This window comes from Coptis chinensis, chromosome 3, assembly GCF_015680905.1.
Source record: "Coptis chinensis isolate HL-2020 chromosome 3, ASM1568090v1, whole genome shotgun sequence".
Classification (NCBI taxonomy): domain Eukaryota; kingdom Viridiplantae; phylum Streptophyta; class Magnoliopsida; order Ranunculales; family Ranunculaceae; genus Coptis; species Coptis chinensis.
This window is the reverse complement of record NC_141458.1, coordinates 24375004-24392688: the sequence shown is the minus strand read 5'-3', so window position 1 is coordinate 24392688 and position 17685 is coordinate 24375004. Positions and strand designations below refer to the sequence as shown.

Sequence of the window (17685 nt, the reverse complement as noted above, 5' to 3'; positions counted from 1 at the left end):
GGTGATACGTGGTCGTGCCACCCCTTAACCAAAATGTTTTTGTAGAGTGAATTAACAAGTTTTTTTGGGATGAGTTTAAAAGTTTTTCTCACCTCGCCCACCCTACACAAAAAAGACTGTTTTTTCTTTTTGGGCTAAACTTGTATAGTTTTATGGGCTCTGGAAACATGAGTAAGGGGGCAGATGCGCATCGGAAGTCCGCGTACTCTGGAAATATGAGTAGGGAGGGCCGATGTATGTCTGGGGCGCATATTTGTGTCGTACGAGATGGATGTACACCGGTACGACACAGAATGCGGAGTATCTGTGGCGTACGGCACGGGCACAAATACTAGTCCCAAATAAAAAAATCAACGGTTGAGATCTCAATAACCAATCATCAAAATACCGGATTTAGGCGTCACTCATTTAAAAAAAAAAAAGTCATTCCCGCAGACTCTTGAATATAACAACAATAATTGGCGTCTCCAACTTGTCCACTCTTTTTCACGACTCAAAATTTCACTCTAATCTTCTCAGGTGTGTTCTCTATTTAATTTAATTATTAATAATAATTAAGTGAGTTAACTCGTCTTAGATCGTCGGTTGTAAGTAAACAGATCAGAGATCTAGTAGTAGGTGAAAAAAATGCAGCAGAGACAGACACGGTCGATGGAAAGATCGAATACTATGAAGAGAGAGAAACGTGGGTTAGATCCATCAGCTCCTGAAGCTACTGAAGATGCTCAGCCTGAAAAGAAACCACGTCCAGCTCTTGCTAGGTACTTTTATTGTTGTTGTTTTTTTTTTACTGTTTAGACTGAAATAGAGTTTCCGGGTTGTTAGAGATGTTATGTGTTTTGAGTTGTGGAATTGTTATTTATGAGCTGGGGAGGATAAAAATTAGTTTGAGTGGTGAGTGTTCTGACCAGAGAGAATTTAGGAAGTGACGGAGATGGCAAGTGTGACAGTGGGTGGTGAAGATTGAGATAGTGGTGGTGGTGGTTGTGGTTGTGGAGACAGACTTGCATCTAGGGGTGATGGTGGTAGTGAGTTGTTAGTCAATTGATGGTTTTTGACCTGGCCTGGTGGTTTGACCCGGTCACCAAACCGGGTTGGGTCATTCAGCAGATCGTTTTTGCATTTAACCCAGGTTGGATCCGGTTGATTCGTCCGGTTTTCCTTCCAACGTTGTAAATTTAGAAAAGTTTATTTTGTAATGACAAAGACTCGAACCTTGGGTAACTGGAAAAATAGTTAGAAGCTCTACCACCGTGCCACAAGCACATGGTTTGCCAATCTACGCTATATATTACTATATTTCATAGTAAAGTGCCATTAATAACAATTAAATTAAAACTTGTCACACATGGAGTCGAACCGAACTGGCTTCAAGGCCATTAACACTGCTGATAAATCTGTAACATTATCTAATTAATTTAAATATATTTAATAACATTTGCGCCTTTGCGGTCCAACTACCAACCCTCTGGTTGAACCGGTGACCCAGTCCCTTTGCCGGGTCAGTGTCCGGGCTTGGTCTGATAACATTGGTTATATCTTTAAGTTTTAGTTCATTCCTTTTATTTATCTTCGTTTGGTTAGTTAATTGTCTTTATATTGAGATTGTCACAATGTCCAGGAAATTTATTCTTAATGCTTTGAAAAGTAGTTGTAGTTTTTATAGTAGTAATGCTTGAGTCTACCTATTGTGAAAAAGAAAGTGGGATTTTCAACTGGTTTATGCTACTTTCTCTTATACTCTTTATTTTCGTTGTGTTTCTGTTGGCCTAGCCTCTATGCACTACTGACGACAAGAAAGTATGAATTGCAGTGTTATTGTTGAAGCTCTCAAGGTGGATAGTCTACAGAAATTGTGCTCATCTTTGGAGCCTATTCTCCGTAGAGTTGTAAGATAACACCCCTTCTCCTCCTAAATTTTTTCACTGAGAATCCTTTGGAATAAAGTTGTCCTTGCTATTTTCCAACGGTTCAACCGATTGAAATAACTATCTGTCCATTTCTTATTTTTGTTTAACACCTAAAGTCCTGTTATGAAGTAAGTCAACAAGTAGGTCAGTTCAGAATTTACTCACTCAAGTACTCAACTACAATGCAAAGAAGTTTTGTCACCATAAAAAAATTGCAAGACACAATTACTCACTTGCATATTTCTCAATTGCTCGTGAATTCATTGGATTTAGCTGGGAACTTAAACTAAGTATTAACTTTCTAACATCAAACTGAGGAGTGAGGATAGATGCTTGTGCAAACACTGGGCAAGCTGATTACTCCTTTGATTTTAAATTTTAAGTTCAGTGTAAAATACACATAATGATCCCACATTTATTAAAGTTAGAGAGTTCTCTTGGTTTGTTGGAGATGCTGGTTTTGGAACATCAGTAAGTGTAAAATGGATGTTGTTGCTTTAGTAAATGAGAAAATGGAGATAGAGTCAATGCTAGATGTTGGTATGCACTGAATTTGCACAAAGTTAGTTCGCATGTTTGTTTTTCAAACTTTATCCAGCACAAAGTTGACCTCTCACGCTATGTCAATGTAATGAATCCTTCTTTTGTCTACCAGATAAAAAGAATTTTGAGACTTTCTTTCATGTACTGTAGTTATTTTTTTGCCTCTAGAATTTCTTAAAAGTCCATGGTTTTTTTTAACTAACATTACATATATGCATATAATTGTAAGCTAGAGATTTAGTGCTTGTGAACTTTAGTTTTGCATGTTTGAACAATGTTTACATGAAATCTTTGAACAATGTTATAACGTTGTGGTACTTATCCGTATATATTACTGTTCTTTTGGCTTGAAACATCAAAAGATCTTTCTTTTTGGAACTTAGCATTCTCAAAATTTAAGTTGTCAAAGAAACAGACTTGCTGATATGACACTTTGAAAATCAGAAAAGTACCACAATTTATCTCCCAACCACATTTCCCAATCATTTATCGCCACATGTTATAATAGTTTTCCTGTCATTGCTTCTAGAACCTTCAGAACGTCCTCAATTTACATTTGTGCCTGAAATATACTTCATAAACATATGGAAGACATCTACATTGAGAAGTGACCATAGATCCTAAATGTTTGTTATCTTGTTGGGGTGGGCCCACTAACAACTCCATATTGATAAACTGGTGATATTAATTTTATTTTACTGACTTTTCTAGTTGGTTTATTGGTGATGCGCTGGTTTCATTATCAAAGGTTTAATTGCCGTTTAAATGCAAAACAGGTTAGTGAAGAAGTTGAGCGAGCTCTTGCAAAATTAGGCCCTGCAATGATTAGCGGAAGGTGCGAGATTTCCATGATAATTTTCTAGAGGACCAATGACTTGACAGTTTCTTATTTATTTATGTATTCTCATTGTTTGTCTATTGTGAACTTGTTTATGAACCATATGGTATTGCATTACTTTTCCTTCTGTGATGAAACAAATGTTGTTCAAAGGATATTTTGGTGTTAGTATTGAAATGGGATTATAATCTCAACACGTGGACAATATTTTTTAAATGGGTGGAGTAACATGGGCCCTTTGAGCCAGAGAAATAGCCCGCTCTAATACTATATTGAAGATAGGCATCCAACTTAAAACCAATTGGTGACAAGTGGAGAGACTCAGTGATTTATATATTTGATTGCGAGGCTTTAGATCCCGATTTGGAATTATAATCTCAACAATTAGTTATATCATTGTTGTAAAACAAGCCTGCAGTTTAGACTCTACAAAGGTCATTTGTATGCAGAACCTTAGATGCAGATTCCTTCGTTCTTGTCACTTCTCACATTCTATATATAATCAACGTTTATCCTGGAGTAGCGTCTCGCTGTAGGCCCTGTATAAGGTTTTATGTGATACTTTGGCTTATCTACCATATTTGGTTGTGTAAAGTTTATTGAAAAATGAAATCAATTATATACAGCAAGTCAGCGAAGAACCTACACTAATCATCTAGATATACATTCACTAGTAACGGAATCCTGTAGTGCTAGTCCGATTTTTTTTTTGAGAGAATTTAGAGATTGCTCCTTTGGATGGATTCGTGTACCTGTCTTGGAGACGATTACAGCGTTTTATTTGTTTGTTTGTGTCTTCTTTTAGCATTATTAGTGCTTAGAAGCGTTTTCTATCTTTGAATAACTGCATGGACTAGTTGCATTGACTTGTGTATGCGCTTTTTTTGGGTTTTAGTTTATAACCAGAGAATTCTTATGGCGAAGATAGTTCTTTCTGCTGGAGACATTGTTATCCTAATTAAAGATATTTAGCATGGAATTTTCTCCTCTGGTTCATATTCAACTTTAGCTTTGCTTTCTTGCTTCATCACTGTGGTGCCATTGTTTTCTTCATTTTGTTTGACCTTCAAAGTTACTTTTATCCCATGCTAGGTCATCTCCAAAACGAATAGAAGGTCTTGATGGGAGAAATTTGCAGTTGCACTTCAGGTCTAGATTGTCACTTCCCCTCTTTACGGGAGGAAAAGTAGAAGGGGAACAGGGTGCAGCGATCCATGTTGTCTTGGTTGATACAACCACCGGGCATGTAGTAACATCAGGACTAGAGTCGTCGGTGAAACTGGACGTTGTTGTACTTGAAGGAGACTTCAACAATGAAAATGATGAAGGCTGGACTCAGGAAGAATTTGAAAGTCATGTGGTCAAAGAGCGTGAAGGAAAGCGTCCCCTTCTAACAGGCGATTTACAAGTGACGCTCAAAGAAGGTGTGGGGACCATTGGAGATCTGACATTTACTGACAACTCGAGCTGGATACGGAGTAGGAAGTTCAGGCTTGGGCTAAAAGTTGCATCGGGCTTTGGTGAGGGCATTCGAGTTCGGGAGGCGAAAACAGATGCATTTACTGTTAAGGATCACCGTGGGGAATGTAGGTCATTTATTTGTTTTCATGCTTATTTTTTTTCAAATCTGAATTGAAGTTGAATTTGCATCTTGCACGTATTTTGCAGTGTACAAGAAACACTATCCACCTGCACTAAGTGATGAAGTGTGGAGATTGGAGAAGATTGGCAAGGATGGATCATTCCACAAGAGGTTGAATAAGGCTGGTATACGCACGGTTGAGGATTTTCTCCGGCTTGTCGTTAGAGATTCTCAGAAATTGCGTAATGTATGAATGCAGATTTACGTGTTGAAACAGTGTCTTGATAGCTGATGCCTGTTTAACTGATGTCTGTTTTCTTCTTGTAGATCCTAGGAAGTGGGATGTCGAATAAGATGTGGGATGTCCTTGTTGAGCATGCGAAGACTTGTGTATTGAGTGGAAAACATTATGTTTATCATCCTGATGACACGAGGAATGTTGGTGCTGTTTTTAACAATATCTATGAGCTCAGCGGTCTTATTGCAGGTGGTCAGTATTATTCTGCTGATTCACTTTCTGATAGTCAGAAGGTTAGTATCATATATGCTTTTCATGTTGTTGTTCTGAACCTACAGTATTATGGTCTTTCAGTGTACAATTGGTTGTACACGGTTAGTGAGATTCTTTCTCGCATTTGTAACCTTTTTTCATCCTAATCAATAAATTTTACTTATCCAAAAAAAAAAAAAAAATGTTACATCAAACCTGGTCTCCCATGCTCCCGGTCTTGGCCTTTAGTTCATTATGTTAGTTTGTGGGACTGATGCAGTAGCTAGTTTCTTTGAAAATTAGTTTCAAACCAAATATACTTCGTCTGTATAATGAATCACTGATGCTCATACCTGTACTGTATCCATCTAAAAAAAGTAATGATCAATATCCAAATTGATCTTGGGGTGCTGAACCTAATAGTCGAGACATTCGTTTCATTTTGTTCGTCTGGGATGGAATCATTTTTTATGTATTTAATTATGTGTACCTAACGGACAGGATGCTGTTGGAAGTCATTCCAACATTTGCACTTAAAATGGGATTTATCTGATACAAGATTGATTTGTTTATAATAATATTCAGCCGTTATGTAGAGCGACACTTGAATTTTTATTTTGTGTTTTACAGGACTATGTTGATAGCTTGGTGAAGAAGGCATATGAAAATTGGATGCATGTGATAGAGTATGATGGCAAGGCTCTTTTGAATTTCAAGCAGAACAGAAAATCCGGTGCTTCAAGGCTAGAAGTTCCAATGATTGCACCAGATTATCCCCCCTCATTTGATCAACAGGTCTCACTTCCACGCCTGCCTGTTCAAGCCCATCAAGAGCACCTTGCGATTGATTCAGGCCTAACGGTAGAAGGTACATGTAAAATGTGCAGCTGTTTTTATTTAATGGATCCACCCAGAAAAAGAAGTAATTAAGAATATGCTGATCATTGGAAATATACGATAGTAATATAAATAAGGTGCACACTTACGAATTTTGGTCACGCCAATTACTTCATCCACCCGCCTTCGAGAAGAGACAATATAAAATCATTGGACAAGGTTGAGTTATCCTAGCTGTGTTTGTCGACTCAGCTAGTTAAGAGTGAAGTGGAACTCACAGCGGCAGCTTGTAACAAATGTCTGTCACACTTTAACATAAATTGAAGATCATGTATATGTGGCTATGATTATAATTGCTAAATCCAAGTACCGGGCCAAATTGTATTATTCTTTGTCTGTTTCACAAGTGTTAAGCCAAGCTTTGGGATTGGGGTGGTTTTCACTAATAGCTACTTCTCTACCTGCAGGATACAATGAGAATCCAGCTGCCCACTATTCGTCGCACTCCCAACAATTAAATTCCAATGCTCATATCCAATTCGATGGCTCTTTGTTTCCCCCACAGAACCAACTAATCAGCACCTCACAGCAGAACCACATAGTCAGGAATGATATGGTTGGGCTGGCCTTGGGCCCTCCACAATCAACCTCGTTTGATTTACAGACTGTGGGTCCATCTGTTCAGCCATCAAATCTTCCTTTTGATGACTGGTCTCGTCGTGACAGCAGAGTAGAAGACTTCTTTTGTTCAGAGGAAGAAATCCGAATGAGAAGTCATGAGATGCTTGAAAACGAAGATATGCAGCATCTGCTTCGTGCATTCAGCATGAATGGTCATGGTTCAACAAACATAGCTGATGATCGTTACCCTTTTTCTTCATATATGCCCTCCCCATCGTTTAACTATGGCTTTGAAGAGGATCGAACACCTTCGTCTGGGAAAGCTGTTGTTGGCTGGCTGAAGCTCAAGGCCGCCTTGAGATGGGGCATCTTTGTAAGGAAACAAGCAGCTCAAAGACGAGCCCAGATAACAGAGTTGGATGATTAACTATTCTGGCCATTTTCTGTTGTCGTCAAGCCTTATTTCTGGCTCCTCCGGATTTTCTGTTATTTTACTGGAATCTCCTACTGACAAAATTAAGGTCTGTAGGACTGACCCAGACTATTGGTTGACTGTCCGAGGTTGGATCCGTCAGCTATTTATTGGATTTTACCTGGCCAGCAATTTCTGCTTGTGCAGTTCTTACCTGTACAGTAAGTTTATTTTTTATGTTAATCTTTGTTCACTTAGACAAAGACTCGATAGTCCCTCATTTTGAACTATCAGAAACATGAAGCTGTTTTATTTATAACCATTAAAAATACTCTTTTAGTGCAAAGAGAATTTGTAATACTGATGGGAACATTTTAAGACTTTATTTTTTAAGAGGGACACTTTCTCATTGCTGTTACTCTGATCTTTCTGTCAAGGTTACCTGTTTCTTTCTCCTTTTTTTTTAAAGAATTTGTTAACGTGGTTATGGTATACTTAACTCGAAAGCATTATGTGAGATTTCCCGCTTCCACTTCTTGCAAAATAATTATTTCCCTTTGTAGCCTTTATAAGCTGCCGTACTAAGAAGTCTAAGATGCTAGGATTTATCCAAATTGTAATGGGGGCTTACCTACCACTGTACGAATATGGAAACCTTGCAGGGTGTGGTGCATCAACTGGTTGTAGACTTGGAGTTGCCAATGCAAATCTAGGATTTTCACCTCTAAAATGATAGACTTCGTTTCTTCCAACCATTGAAGAATCTCATCAATTTAAAGAACAAATATGAGGATCGGAAAATTTCTATCATCTTGCAAAAGGTGGCCTTGAGGTTTGTTTTTTTTAATTTTTTTTTTATGGTAACTTGAGGTTTGTTTTAAGTTTTACATGGGATACATCTCTACACTATATGATAGCCGGATGTTTAGGAGGAAATTTTTTCAACCGAACTGTGTATTTGTAATCTCTCTATTTTATGATTTTAGAACCACCTCCCTTTAATTATTTCTAATCTCCCTCTTTTTTAAACAATTTACAAAAACTCTCTCACTTTATTGAAATTGCTTCATATTATTTTAAAATAATTTAGAAAACCTCATTCACGCCACTCAAATTATATTCAACCCCTCTTAATGTTTTTATATTATTTTTTAAATTATAACCGACAAGGTTTAAATATTTGAAAAACACATGGGATACGTTTATATCAACAAGCAAATTAAACCCAAATAATCATTTTGCTTTGTGGATTTTTCGTACTTTAGGGACAACCAACTACAACCCAATAGAGAGTTTGTAATGGGCAACTCAAAAACAGTGAACCAATTCTGCTTCTTAAAACTTGTAAAACTTAAATCCACTGCCAAACTTTGAGTATAGATACAATCCCTAATAGGCTTTAGAGCATTATTAAATTGGTGTATATTTCTTAGAGGTCGGCCTTAAGAGTGGTGGCAGTAGCGTTGGTTCATTTGGACGGTTTGGACCTAAGTCGGAGCCAGTCGGAGCTTTTTATTGGGTTGTGTTATGTGTGGCACAATGTGTTACGACCTACGAGAAAGCTAAAGAGAGTGTAGATCATTATAACAAAAAAAAAAAAACATTTATATAAACTGCATATTTTACAACGAATGAAATGAAAGAAAATCCGAAGGGTGTGTTTGTTAAATTTTAGTTAATGGAAAGGAAAAGAAATAAAATAGGTAGTCCACTATAGAATGGAATGGAAATGAAATAATTCGAAAATGGTGTGTGTTTGATAAACTGGGGGAAAAAAAATTGGGAAAATGAATAATTATGTTTGTTTTCAAAAGCTATGGAAATGAATAATTATATTGTTGAGTGTACTAGTAGAGAGTCCATAGCTATCTATTTCCTTTTCTTTTTTCAATTTTTTTAGAAGTTAGCTAAGGACACAAAACCTTTTCTATTTCCATGGTTTTGTTTCCATATGAAAAAACTCATTTTTTTTCCATGAGTAAACAAACACTATCAAAACTATGGAAAAGGTGGATCAGCTCTTATTTTATTTTCTTTTTTTTAGTGTTTCCATCATAATAAACACACTCTTAACTTCTAATCAAGTTAGTACAAGTCATAGTATAAAATATCACGATATATATATATCAAAATTTCAACAAAAAATATATAAATATCACAATATACTTAGAGATACATACGACTGTAAATATCGATGATATTTCTACAATATTTATGATATTTGGGGATATTTAGCAATATTTAGAGATATTTGGTGATATTTTGGATAGGTAATAATTTTATTTAATATTTATCATTATATTTCAAATAAATATAAATTATATATCATGATATATCAAGAAATATCCATAATATTTACGATATTTATTGATATTTTGGATATATTTGCATATAAAACAATGTCAAATATCCCCAAAGAGAATGAACGTATTCATAAATCAGAAATCGATATTTTGCCATATCATGATATTTTGTAGTATGGTACAAGTTAATTTAACCATAACTCTATTTACGATTTGTTTATGAAAATCAACATGAGAAGAGAAAGGCAGTAAATATTGAAATAGCAAAACTATTTTAGATTGGAAAAACATTATCTAAAGTGAGGTAGCATATGTGCAACTCCCAAGTTGCGTTGCCTGCTACTCTGCTATCTATTCCTCTTTGAGCAAGGTGCACTGCTGAAGGTTTTGGACTTGTAGCTAGAGCTCTTTGCAGGCTTTTCTTTCAGGTTTGATAAATAATGAGTATATCAAATATGTGTTTATGATTTTATAGAATGTTATACTTTAATTACGGGTCTTGAATTATATTTTATCCAATGCTTCCAAAGTGCTTGACAAAATGTTGTCTTGAGATTTTCGGTGCTTTCAAGTTCCCAATAAACATCTTGCAAGCAACAAAGAAAATGAACGGAATGAATAAACAAGGGGAAACCACATGCAATAACGACTAATTCACTATCGGCCTAATTAGATTAACAAATGATGTTCTCTATGCCATGATCTTACCTTACATTCTCATTTTTACCAATGCCATTTAAGGCTTGGGCAGTGCCTGGGAGCTAGGGTGAGCTCGGGTGCAACGTGTTAGGCCCTAGGGGTGAACCTAGAGCTTGACCGTGGTTTTAAGTGGGAGTAGGCTCGCTTTTTGGTTAAATAGGCTTTTATAAGATTGCCTAACTACTAGAAGATTACAAAAGAGAATGCAATAAGAGAAACCTAGAGCTCTTTGTGATAGTCCACAAACCTTGAGCTTCTAATATTTTGACCTTTAATGGAGCATTTTGATGTTTTTGTATGATATTGGTTCAAGGGTTTGGGCACACAATCGAGTGCCTTCAATATGCACATAGTCTTGTCATCTCTACGAGCATGGTTTAGGAAAGCAGTCAAGTGCCTTGGGCAGTTACCAAGTCATGCAAATACTAATCATTTTCTTTAACGCGAAAGCTGCTTTAACTGTGCATGTTTATGGTCTTAGTGTGGCCTTCTCTTTTGGATAATTTCCAAGTTCCTAACCATATCCCTCATATCACAATTGAGAGCAAACCAAATAACTGGTAGCATATCCAATGGCACTGTAATCCTGTACCACCACTACCCTCATTCTTTGCAATATAAAGATATTGTAATTCAAAAGTAACTTAAATTATTTAAAGCTAGTCATGCACTTAAATAGTAATCATCATAGAGTTAATCCATTTTATGCGTACTTTACTACTAAATTAGAATATATACTTTAAAAGAGTAAATGTGACGAAAAGAAAATTACTGTTTAAAATATAGGAAATTTGGCGTTATGACGGGCGTTAATGTTTTACTTATGGACATGACGAGCCCAGGTGTTGATATCTGCATTAATTTTGTATTTATGCTTTGGATTTATTTGACAAGTCAAAAGTAGAGCATAGGTAGTCGTGGATTTTACGCAATCTTGAAATCAGATAGAGAACCGTTTAATGATTTTGTCTAGTTATAAAGAAAACATCAAATGGCTAAGGATGCTTTACTCTCTATATATATCAAAAGAGGTGAGGAGGATATTGAAGGTTTAGGATTATGCAATAGCAGAGGCCTAGACCTTCCGGAGCTCCCTATGTCAAACCAAATGATGTAGCTTAGGCTACATTTTTACCTTCTCTTTTAGTTTTGGAGTGGTGGTGTCTGTGTTTCTTCCACCTCTTACAGTCTTGTAAGATTGTGTAATAAAGAAGGTTACGAATGAAAGTTTCTCTTGGTTATTTTTCTTTAGATTGTGCTTTACATCTTTCTCTTTTCTTGTTTTATTTTTCTTCCCCATCACCATCACCATCTCTCTCTCTCTCTCTCTCTCTCTCTCTCTCCTTGAAGGTTCGCTTGACGTTTGTTTTTTCAATAATATACTTGAGTGAATAAATTTGTACTTTGGGCACTATAAGAAATCTTTCAAGGAAATATTTTATCAAGGGACGCCTTTAGTGTTTTCTTTGAGATAGTTTGTGGAATAAACCTGTTGAAATTCCAAGGTTTGAAACCTTTTAACATTATGTTTTAAAAAGAAGATTATTTTGTATTAGATGTTTGGGGTCCCAGGTACATCCATTAAGTGATTACCCTGGTCTCCCTTAGGCCTCACCTATTTATCATATCCTAAGCCTTGAGTGTATAGTTATTTAGATTAGGAAAAACCTTGCGATTGGAAAGATGACCAAATAATCCTCTTCTTACTATGTATGATGTGTGACTCATCATTTGGTAGTGTTGAGACGTTTAATATAGTCCCACATGAGATGTTTAAAGCCTTACAGTATAGTATAAAAGTTCCTTGGACTTTCCACTCATCACCAATTGCTTTTGAGTTTGATGCTCTAAAGTTTAAGAGGGTTTACCTTTGACAATATTTCGTTGAAGCTTTTGAATATAGATATTTATTGAACAGTTTTTCCAAATTAAAGTGGTGTGTATAATGAAAACGACTGAAGTTAGGCCGTCATTTGTTCTTGATGGAGGTATGTGATTCTTTGTGTTTGCCGATTTGGTATTATGGCTTGATGAGGCCATAGAAAACAATTGGAGAACCCTTATTTTGATAATGGATTTCCCATTTTAAAATGATTTTGCTTCTTTGTGGATGATAGTGGATCTCGCAGTAAGTGAATGATTCATGTTAGAACAGAATTGGAAAGAGTTGAATGTTGCGAAACACTGTTGCATGGTCCTTTACAAGATCTACTCTTGACATGTCTATGATTGTGTTTAAGTAGAAACATTATGGTTATATAATCCAGTAGGTAAATCTAGGTGATGATTGACCTTGTGTTTAATGGATGATTTATGTTAGAACATAATTGGAAAGAGTCAAAAGCTGCAAAACATTATGGCATGATTCCTTCACAAGATTTACTCTTGACATGTCCATGATTGTGTTTGTGTAAAAAACTTATGGTTAAAGAATCCAGTAGGTAAATCTAGATGATGATTGAGATCATTTAAAGCAAGTCTAACTGACTGGGGATGGTTTGTTGAGATCATTGCTTGGCATCCGTCAGAAATTTTCTAAGCGACCAGATTCAAAATGAAAGCCAAATGCCTTGCTGGTTTGCTGGTGTTTTTAGTTGAACGCGAATAACAGGGTCATTTAAGACTTTGAAATGTTTGGAGGACTCCGGCTATCTTATCTCTACTATTTGGGCACTTATCCTCAAAGGAATAAGTAGTAGAAGTGTGAGGTAGCTGAATATTAGCGGTTCTGCCGGTTCACCAAAGATATGAAGGCCTTCGTTCCAAAGGTCAGTCTTTTGAAGATATGTTGAGTCTTCTTAAATTCATTTACTTGAGTTTCACCCTTTCTGACCTTGGTAACAAGAGTTTCTATTGCTGAGAAAATGAAATAGAGAAATGACTGAAATGCCTTATCAGATGGTTTTGAGAGGAGAATCTGAAATCATCTATTTCTGTATCATGGTGTGATGGCTTGTGAATAAATCATCTTTTCACTTATATAGAATGAAGCATGAAATATCAAAAAGGAAACAGAAAAAATAAATGAAGTGTGGAAGATTGGAGAAAACTGGCAAAATTAAATGCCTATTCACACACGTAATATATGATTATGAAGTGTAGAAGTGGGAGAAGACTTGCATGAACATGTTGTTTTGCTAAGGTTAATTGACTCTGCACATTCTCCAGCTGGTAATTAGAATTTTAAAGATAGTGAAAACTTGAGGATATGTGATTAAGTTCAAAGCATTACCTCCATTGTCTTCTGTCCTGGTTTCATTTTCCCCCTCTGCTAATTGTAGATCTTTGATAGTGGCAATCGAAGTGATGTGGTCCTTAAGGAGCACAGAGCTTTTAGTTTATCGTCCTGATTACACAAGAACTTTAAACGAGGTTGCCTTTTGATCACAGTTTCAGACGAGGTTGCCTTCATGAAGACACCATTATAATTTACTTTGTTTAATGACTTGTCCTGACTCCTTCTTAGAGGTAGAGTTCCACTTGAGAAGTCATCAATTGATTATAAAACAAATTGTGTAGCACCTTGTCTATCCAGCACGAAAGGATGGTTCGTGGACATGATTGATTATGGGAATCCTTGACATAATTAAATTGTATATTTTGTCCACATCTCTTATATGTGCTGTATTGTGAATCATACAGGTCCATCTGGAAAGATCTGTTTTTGGGTGGTTCGAGCTTAAGGCAGCACCTGGGTGAGGTGTCTATTGCAGGAAACAAGAAGCTCAGAGGCTGGTTCAGAAAGCAGGATTAGATGATTAACCAACGCTGTCGCTCTTAAGGTTTGTAGGACTCAGTTTGATTGCTTGGTTCTCCCAGGTCTAAAATTTAGTTATGTATGACATCTTATCAATTATAAAGTAGTTTTGAATTTCTTTTGTTTAATTCTTGCTAATCCTATCAAAAGGTTTTTTAGCATCTCCCCTTATTAAAACCAGTTTTATTCTTAGAGTCACTAAGATACATTTTCAGTAGCCTTTTCGGTTATGAAAGACATGTCCCAAAAGTCCAAAACCAAAACTTGAATTCGTTTGATACAATTTAGCCGGTTTAGATGATAACTGTTTCTTTTTACGAAACTGCGACTTGGTCTCAAAACCCACTGGTCTGAAGCTCTAGTACTTCGGGAGGAAAAAGAGAAAGGAAATGAATTTCTTAAAACAAGTTGTACATTTGAGCTTACACCTCCTCTCTTAAATAGGAAAAAGTCAGACAACTCTGGAATAATTTCTTGGAACTGCCCTTTTTTGGGTTTTTTTGACATTGAATGCAGATAGGCTTGCATTGTTTCGACTCTATTGGGTCTAGACCTGGTTTATTTGGATTTCAGTCTTCCTTACTAGCTAGTGTGACACAGGTTAGAGCTTCTGAATATGCAAAATCCAACTATACTTTTATGGTTAGAAGGACTAGTTTCTCAAAACCGGGATAAATGATCAGGTAAGGGCATAATTACAGTATTGGAAATGAATACTTGCTAAGGTACCGTTCTCCTTGCCTCTCATAATCTCGTTGGTTTTATTTCATATAGATGTAATTTGACGTTCGGTATATTTGTCCTAACATGGAAAGAACTGCCTATGAACAAAACATTGATTAAACTACATCTTTACTGATAATCTTGTATATCAATGCAGATTTATTTCAATTCTCAGCAGTTCAGTTATGGATTCAGAATTAAGTTTCTAGTTATCATTCGGCCTTCAGGTCAAGAATAACCCACTTCCTTAATTAAGATGAACTTTAGAAATCTTCTACTGCAAGAAAAAGCAAAAAGTCCAATATATGATGATATCATAACTCATGCGAAATACTGAAACCTATATTTTTGAGTGCTTCTGGTTTCGTCATATTTGTTTGGTTGTACAGATTCCCTCACAAGCTACAAAGCATTTTCACTCTAGCTGGCATAACCTGACACTACTGTCTTCTTCCTAAGCACAGGAGAAATCGGCGCAGAAAGTTGACTTAGCCCTTTTGTTCCTTCCATTAAATGAAAGAACCTAACAGAAAAAGTCCAGTTTCATTGAAATCCAGGGTACCCTCTAATCCTCTATTACAGAACCTGATTTTGTACGCTATCAAGTTGGATAGTTACCAAACTCTGTTTGTTCTCTATTGCTTGATGGGTGATTTTGAAGCAAGTCTGAAGATGTTATCACATGGTATGGGACCCAATTCAAGTAGGACAGAGTTGAAGCATGCTGAGTTGCTGACAATACGTACATGATTTTCACATGTTAAACAGATTCTATCTTTATCTTGAAAGGAACTGTGCAAGTGGGATTGTGAAAGTTTTTATGGAGAGGTACATGTGTGCGTGTGTATATATAGAGAGGTCGATGAGAGAATTTGTAAATGGGGTCTAGGTATAGATCCTCAAGGAGCTCCCTTCTATAAGTCCAATCCCAAGAAGCTATTATGCTGGTGTATTCTTATAGTATTGTTCATCCTGATTTCTAATTCTTTGTTGTGAAAAGATAAGAGGAATAATCAGAATATATGTTGTGGTTTTTGTTGCTTGATTAATAAACGTAGCCTCGTAATGAAGCTTAGATATTTTGTTCCTATTTTATGGTTTATGGTCTATATTTTGGTGTGTGATTCCTGAACTAGAACTATCAATCTTCAGATGTATTTTAGTTTTTATTACTAATGCTTGCGAGAAATTAGTGAAACTTCGCCTCATTTTCATGTGTTCTTGACTTCTTGTCAATACCTGCTACCACATTCCTCAAGAAACCTTTCTTTAATTCTTCTTGAGAAATTTGTATCCTGATTTTATGCAGTACAGCATCATGCATCAAGGGTGAACTGTAATATGATACTTCGGATCATTTCATCAACTTTGAACAATTAGAGCTAGTCAGATGTTTCGAAAACTAGATAGAATTCTCTTCGGCAAATTGTAACAGACAAAGTAGTACGTGGATTTTTATATTACATTAAAAGAAGAATTACAAAGTAGTTCGGTTACAAAAATGAATTGAATGAAAGAATTTTGGGTGACCTTAGAGCTAACAAATCTCTATAGATTGGTGGTAGCACATTCTGGGGGTAAGCCTTGAGGAAACCGCTTGGTGTCTGCGCAGTAGTTGTAGATCATGTAATTTTTCTGAACCCATTTCATTCTTCCCTGGCTTGTTGAATCCAACTGTTGTGTGTACCATGCATTGTTCTTAGACGCCGAGGCAAAGTTTCTATAAGAAGCTGTGAAAGGAGCATGAGTCCAATCTGTTTTAACTAGACCACCCCTTGTTGCCCAATCATCAGCATTCCAAAGACTAGAGTAAATTCTCATTGGTTGGTTCTTTGGAAATGGAACACCAAGTGATTCTGAGTTCTTGAATTCTCTTATAGGAGTGCCATCAACAGAGAAACTGCAAAGAAAGAGAGAATGAAAATTAGTTTAATCTTAACTGAAATCCTTCGTGCCAAGTATCAACAAAAAAAGGAAATTGGTTTAGGCCTTACATTATGCGTTGGGGATTCCATAAAATGGAGTACGTGTGAAAATCTGCAGTTGGGTCGAACCAAAGGTAGAATTGCTGCTCTCTGTTACCCTTTCCTTGGCTGAACACATTGGTGTGAAGAATGTAAGGATCACCACTTAGATTCCCCAAGAACTCAAAGTCAATTTCATCATGAGTTGGTCCTTGTGATGATAACTGCAAATCCAATCAATATTCAAAGAAAAACAACTATTAGTAATTGAACTTGCAATCTTTTTATATACTTGAATAATGTAGTTGGATGCAAATTAGAATGGATGAGAACTTACATAATAGGCAGTGACAGTGCCAGCAGAGTTGCCAGGAACTAGTTTGAGTTGCATATCAATCTTGCCAAAGAGATATTCCTTCTTGGACTGAAATCCAGAGCCAGATGCTTTGTCTAGGGAGAGAGTGAGAAGCTGTCCATTGCTGAGCATCTTACCACGACCATCACCCCATGTTATATCAAAGTCTTGGTAGAAGTTACCAGCTAAAGCAGCCACTAGAAGAGTGCTTATTATGAACAATCTTGACACCATTGATGAGTAAGTAGAACAAGCCATTTCACAGTTGGGTTTGTGAGATTGTAATAAGTTTGAGTTGAGTTGATGAGATGAATGTGCATCTGAGTAGCTATTTATAGTTGCTGTGAAGTGGAAAAAGTCAGAAGGTGGGAAAGTGTGGAAGGTTAATTTGCATGAGTGATGAGCTGGGTACAGTTGGCTAGAACGCGGTTCTATCATCTGCGATCAGCGAATATGGATTGGGGTGGGTGGTACTGAGGTAGGGTGGCGAGGAAACTGGACAGCTGCTTCACTTGCTTCCTATGTCCTTATCAATACCAAACCCAACATTGATATGGGTGCTGGCCCATTGTTCCATTTCAGTAAACGAGTCAAATGTTATTATTACTCCGTGTACATGAAAAACTCACGGAACTGCTTGTATTGGATGTA

The 17685-nt window shown here is 36.5% G+C and overlaps 2 protein-coding genes and 1 long non-coding RNA gene across 7 annotated transcripts; 2 read left to right on the top strand and 1 right to left on the bottom strand.

Annotated features, from left to right (window-relative positions):
- Positions 1-360: 360 nt before the first annotated feature.
- Positions 361-7651, top strand: LOC147508766 (calmodulin-binding protein 60 C-like). Of its 4 annotated transcripts, none has more exons than XM_086601153.1 (9): positions 365-519; positions 600-761; positions 1814-1889; positions 3230-3288; positions 4384-4877; positions 4960-5120; positions 5201-5404; positions 5994-6231; positions 6668-7651. In XM_086601153.1, exons 2-9 carry the CDS (start codon positions 628-630, stop codon positions 7246-7248), a joined length of 1947 nt encoding a protein of 648 aa, XP_086457279.1. In that variant the 5' UTR covers positions 365-519; positions 600-627; the 3' UTR covers positions 7249-7651. The 4 variants fall into 4 exon arrangements, with proteins under 4 accessions (XP_086457278.1, XP_086457279.1, XP_086457280.1 ...); XM_086601154.1 differs by having other exon boundaries at positions 396-519; positions 578-761; XM_086601152.1 differs by having other exon boundaries at positions 361-761.
- A 1988-nt stretch (positions 7652-9639) lies between these two features.
- On the top strand, positions 9640-15805 carry LOC147508765 (uncharacterized). 2 transcript variants are annotated; one of them, XR_015218209.1, is made up of 3 exons: positions 9640-9964; positions 13878-14017; positions 14593-15805. It is a non-coding gene; the product is annotated as an uncharacterized LOC147508765 (long non-coding RNA). The 2 variants fall into 2 exon arrangements; XR_015218210.1 differs by lacking the exon at positions 9640-9964 and adding an exon at positions 9973-13003.
- Positions 15806-16141: 336 nt separating this feature from the next.
- On the bottom strand, positions 16142-17382 carry LOC147508764 (xyloglucan endotransglucosylase protein 1-like). The gene is made up of 3 exons (XM_086601156.1): positions 17017-17382; positions 16710-16903; positions 16142-16615 (listed from the first exon to the last, which is right to left on the bottom strand). Exons 1-3 carry the CDS (start codon positions 17290-17292, stop codon positions 16264-16266), a joined length of 822 nt encoding a protein of 273 aa, XP_086457282.1. The 5' UTR covers positions 17293-17382; the 3' UTR covers positions 16142-16263.
- Between the last annotated feature and the right edge of the window lie 303 nt (positions 17383-17685).

Excerpts from the sequence above, each read along its gene's own strand:
- LOC147508766 (XM_086601152.1), top strand. The coding sequence starts at position 628 with ATGCAGCAGAGACAGACACGGTCGATGGAAAGATCGAATACTATGAAG. Across the intron at positions 3,289-4,383 it reads CCTGCAATGATTAGCGGAAG|GTCATCTCCAAAACGAATAG; the intron begins GTGCGAGATTTC and ends ATCCCATGCTAG. Across the intron at positions 5,405-5,993 it reads CACTTTCTGATAGTCAGAAG|GACTATGTTGATAGCTTGGT; the intron begins GTTAGTATCATA and ends TGTGTTTTACAG.
- LOC147508764 (XM_086601156.1), bottom strand. The coding sequence starts at position 17,292 with ATGGCTTGTTCTACTTACTCATCAATGGTGTCAAGATTGTTCATAATA. Across the intron at positions 16,904-17,016 it reads GCACTGTCACTGCCTATTAT|TTATCATCACAAGGACCAAC; the intron begins GTAAGTTCTCAT and ends TTGGATTTGCAG. Across the intron at positions 16,616-16,709 it reads TGGAATCCCCAACGCATAAT|TTTCTCTGTTGATGGCACTC; the intron begins GTAAGGCCTAAA and ends CTTTCTTTGCAG.